This window comes from Euprymna scolopes, chromosome 19 (assembly GCF_053919585.1).
Source record: "Euprymna scolopes isolate OS-2025 chromosome 19, ASM5391958v1, whole genome shotgun sequence".
Taxonomy (NCBI): Eukaryota; Metazoa; Mollusca; class Cephalopoda; order Sepiida; family Sepiolidae; genus Euprymna; species Euprymna scolopes.
The window spans coordinates 92,311,791-92,316,844 of NC_136500.1; the positions used below are offsets into that span (position 1 = coordinate 92,311,791).

At 32.5% G+C, this 5,054-nt stretch overlaps 1 protein-coding gene across 1 annotated transcript; it reads left to right on the plus strand.

Annotated features, from left to right (window-relative positions):
• Positions 1 to 812: 812 nt before the first annotated feature.
• On the plus strand, positions 813 to 3,589 carry LOC145239838 (forkhead box protein B1-like). The gene has a single exon (XM_080103385.1). It carries the CDS (start codon positions 1,177 to 1,179, stop codon positions 2,179 to 2,181), a length of 1,005 nt encoding a protein of 334 aa, XP_079959511.1. The 5' UTR covers positions 813 to 1,176; the 3' UTR covers positions 2,182 to 3,589.
• Positions 3,590 to 5,054: the final 1,465 nt, after the last annotated feature.

Consider the following 5,054-nt stretch of genomic DNA (forward strand, 5'->3'; position numbering starts at 1 on the left):
TGCAACAAAAAGTTACAAATTGAAACTTTTCTAACATCATAAACAACCAGAAATCTATATCATAAAATAAAATAATATTAAAAATATTAGTCTCAAAATCAATTTTAAAATCACCACCCAAAAAAGACAATAAATAAGAATGATCGCTATTTCATTTTTGTTTTAAAAATAAACTTGTCAGAGAAAACTAATGAAAGTAAAACTTATTTTAAACTATTTCGCATAAATTTATTTATTGATAAATCCATTTCCTATTTTCATAAAGATATTTATTAAATAAGTTCATTTGATATTTGTTTTTACCTATACTATATTAGAATCATCCATACAACGAATATGCGCCTATGTTTTATATTAATGTGTACGTTTAGTTAACGTTTTCTTTATGTAATATATGCATAATACCGTATAAAACACGTGGATCAATGTATTCCTATGACATAATTCATATGAAAAAAATTAAATCCATTTTGATAACCAATTTGCGTATGGAAATAAACTAAGTTCTTATAGTGTTATTGGTCATTTTCTTAAGATATATATATATATATATATATATATATATATATATATATATATATATATTTAAAATAGTTTGACCCAAAGACAAAAATATGATAAAGAAAAGAGTCAAATATTAATTTCGTTTCTTTGATGAATATAAACATTATCTCCTGCTTAATTTTTTATCAACCAAAAATGTCGTAAACAAATCAATGACTACGAAATGTAATAAGTACAGACATATAAATACGAAACGACATTATATATATATATATATATATATATATATATATATATATATATATATATATATATATATATAAATACATAAATTTTAATTAAAAATAACAAAAAGGAAAAAGGTTTGATTACAGGAAACTCTTACGGACCATAAATACCAAACACGTTTTGGTATTTTCGAGGCGAAAAGAAAGCAACAAACAAAACGAAAATAAACAAACAAAAAGACATTAATGATAGATTTAAAAATCGTATTTATTATATTTTTTATTTAAAAACAAAATTGGTTGAAATTTCCACATTTCCACACAAATCTATTCTTCTTTTTTGAATACATATTTACATATGTAAATACAGATCTATGCTTATGTATATAAATATATGCAAGTATAATTGAATAATAATAAGAAGAAATAGAAATATTTGTTCAAAATGCCTCGTCCTGGTCGTAATAGTTACAGTGATCAAAAACCCCCGTACTCGTATATCGCCCTCACAGCCATGGCGATCCAAAGCTCCTCGGAGAAAATGCTCCCTTTGAGTGACATATACAAGTTCATAATGGACCGTTTTCCGTTTTACCGACAAAACACACAACGCTGGCAAAATTCATTACGGCATAATCTCTCTTTCAACGATTGCTTCATCAAAATCCCTCGGCGACCCGACCGTCCCGGTAAGGGTAGCTATTGGGCCCTTCACCCTCTTTGCGGCGACATGTTCGAAAATGGCAGTTTTTTGCGACGGAGAAAACGCTTCAAACTCCACAGACCACCCGGCTCTATAATGTCGGAGACCCTAAAACAAGGCCTTGAATCAGCATCATACATTCAGGAACAAACCCGACTACGTCTACACCAGTACGCACCAGCTACGCATTTCCAGCCATACAGTAGCACAGGAAGTTATACCAACACATTCAAGCAACCATTTACCATTGAAAACATTATAGCACCCGAGTTTAAAAGTTCAGTCATGCCCCAGCCGCTAATCCCGACCCCACTGCCGGCATTTGCCAGTCAATTTGCTGCCGGTGTATCCATGTCGGGCTTCGTTACGCCTTACACGAACGCGGATCTAGCGTCGACGCTCTCATCAACATTGACATCGTCGGCCCTTAATTCCATCTCGCCCTCGTTTGCGGCGCACCTGAACGGCGACTTCCACCATCATACAGCACACCCGCATCCGGTTTTAAAACCGTCGAATCACCAACACCAAACGTCGCCGGCAATGCCGGTGCCGATTAAGCCCTCACCTTTACCGCCACTTACCCTCGGACATACGGTACACACGGGGAGCTTTGGCTCTCACCCGCACGGACATTTAAGCATATCGTCGACGCTGACCCTCCCCACTGCGGGAATAGAATTTATAGGCACTTCGTCACCGTTGTCGTCTTCTTCGTCGAATACAGGCAGCAACACATCAAGGTGACAACTAAACACGTTAATCTGATGCACGTATTAATTGTATGACATTCTTAATGGATGGATTTGAAGCCGAAAAATGGACCCCGGAAAAAAAAACGTCATCTAAAATGGGCCCATTAAAGTAGGCTTAAATATTGGCAAGAGAAGTGATCTCATGTATCTGAGGGGGGTAATCGGGCGGTGTAAGCTATGCTAAAAAAATTCAAAATTTGATCAACTATAAATAAATTTTGAAGTCATGAAAAAAATTGGGCATTAAAATACATTAAAAAAATCATTTAGTATCTCATCATGTTGAGCTATGATTTCAAATCAAAATTGTTTGATTTTATTAAGAAACACGCAAGACAAACATCAAATGCAAAAATGCAAACATCAGCATTCAATGTAATGTTACGAATTGTCCACCAGCAGCACGTGTTAAAATTGAAACCACAATAGAAAGGTCGGCCAGTTTACCATTCTATTGGTTCGATGAAACCGAACCAAAAATTATCCAGCCCCTCAGGATTTGTGCTCGCTATGGTTACTTGACACTCCCCTCCTGCTTCTTAATATTTAAGAGACTGAACCATGAACAAGGTGCGGTTTGTTCTATTGACTTGAAACCTGTTGATAAACGAGCTTTATAGATACATTAAAGACAATAAATAGAAAAATCTTCATTAAAAATAAATAATTCAACGAAGAAAGAGAAAACATGTTTCACAATCAAAGAACGAAAAAATGAAAACAATAATTTAAAAAAAAGAAACAACTGATTTTTTTTTTTTATATTTGAAACCTGAAAGCTTGAAGAAAATATATGAAATCTCTTTTGTTCCAAAGAAAAGAAAGACAAACGAGAAAAGAATTTTAAATAAAAACAAACAGGAGGAGAAATACGATTTTCTATAATTGGGCACATGCGATTCTGATCTCTCGAGATCCGAACTAACATAGAAATTATAAAATCAAAACAATGTTTCAAATTGCAGCCTAAATCGCAGGAGGCGCGTTTAGACAGTAAAAGAAAAAAAAATCAAAACAATGTTTCAAATTCAATTGGAAAGTACAAAGAAATGTTTAAATTTCAGTTGGACAGTAAAAAAATCAAAACAATGTTTCAAATTGCACGAGATGCGTTTGGACAGTAAAAATTGTCGAGATATTTTTTTTTTCAAAGGTAAATTCTGTTTTTTTTTTTTTATTTAAAATTTCTTCAGAGAAATAAAAGAGACGAAAAAAAACATGAAAAGTGTATTTATAAGATACGTCCATTTAATATGCCCGTTTAGCGATGAAAATATCATTTCAAACTTAAACGTGACAGACAAACCCACTGGTGGATAGAGTATCCTATATATTTTAAGTCTAAACGTGACGGACCAACAAAAAATATTAAAAAAAAAAAATAAGCGAAACAGACTAAGTCATCAAAAAGCTGAGCTTCTTATAGACATGTTTGGATGCATCTTAAAAATGTCAACTTCAAACAGCAATTCGAAAAGACCAAATAACAAGAAAACAAACAAATGAATATTCCCCAAAGTCTACTAAATCATGTTAAAGTAATAAAAACTAGTTCAAAATCCGCATGTTTTGGTATGGAAATCAAACTTTATCGCGAAAAATCAAACTACAGCTTGATAAAAAAAATTTATAATACTTATGAAAAATCTTTCAGAAAAAAAAATAAAAAAATAATCTTCTTTAATCAAAATTTAAATGTTTCTTTCGTCCATTTTTAAAAATATTTTTAACAATTTATTTATTGTATTTACGATGTTTATTTTTAATTACTATGGGTGTATATATATATATATATATATATATATATATATATATATATATATATATATATATACATATATATATATATACATATATATATATATATCATAAAACAATATATTACGTGTATATTTTTTCAGTGTTTTCCTCAACAGTCTAAATGATTAAGCTCAACTTATGTATGAATGAGCAAAGCATAGACGATTGTGTTTCATTCCCAAAATAAATCATCAGGTTTAATGCATGGGTTTACATCATAAAATACCTTAAGAGTTAAGCCGTGTCAAATCTAATCTCCAAAATGGATACTGCTTGTTTAAATGTTACATCCCTCTGTCTGTTCTACAAGTATTTTAATGGTGCCTGCTCCGACGAACTGCAAGTACTTGTACACCCTGGACGTAAATACCCCCGACAAACCCGACAAGCAGCTAAATCCCACCCCTACACAGTAGAGATCCCTAGATGTAAGAAAGCTTTCTACTCCAGTAGTTTCTTCCCCAGAACTGCTAGACTTTGGAATTCCCTTCCAGGTCCCTGTTTCCACACTATACTGACACGCAGAAGTTCGAGTGTAACGTGAATCGATATCTTGCTACCCAACTCCCCAGATAGTACCTCTGTAGCTAATGTCCCTGATAGCAGCCCCCTACATCAAAGTTGGGGTGAAAATATAATAAAATTAAATAAATATATTTATATATTTAAAAAAAGTACATTAGAATGCACGCATTTAGCCTGATGATTTCCACCGGGAATAAAACGACACAGTACATAAGGGGAGCTTTTTTCTGTTGTACACTTACCATACATATATTTTATATTACTATATATACCGTATATTTCGGCGTATAAGACGACCCTTCAAGTTTTAAAAAAATCATCTTTTAAAAACCAATATTTCATAAGATACCAGGTGTTGCAATCTCTAGCCTTGGCTAAACAAACATGGTTTTGTGATTTAGCAGTCGTCTTATACAACCGATATATGATAAATTTATGAAAATTTGCTCCAATTTTTTTACCTCGTCTTATCTGACGGTCGCCTTATACGCCGAAATATACTGTATGTATGTATGGAGAAGTTAATAGAAAACGCATATA

Excerpts from the sequence above, each read along its gene's own strand:
- LOC145239838 (XM_080103385.1), top strand. The coding sequence starts at position 1,177 with ATGCCTCGTCCTGGTCGTAATAGTTACAGTGATCAAAAACCCCCGTAC.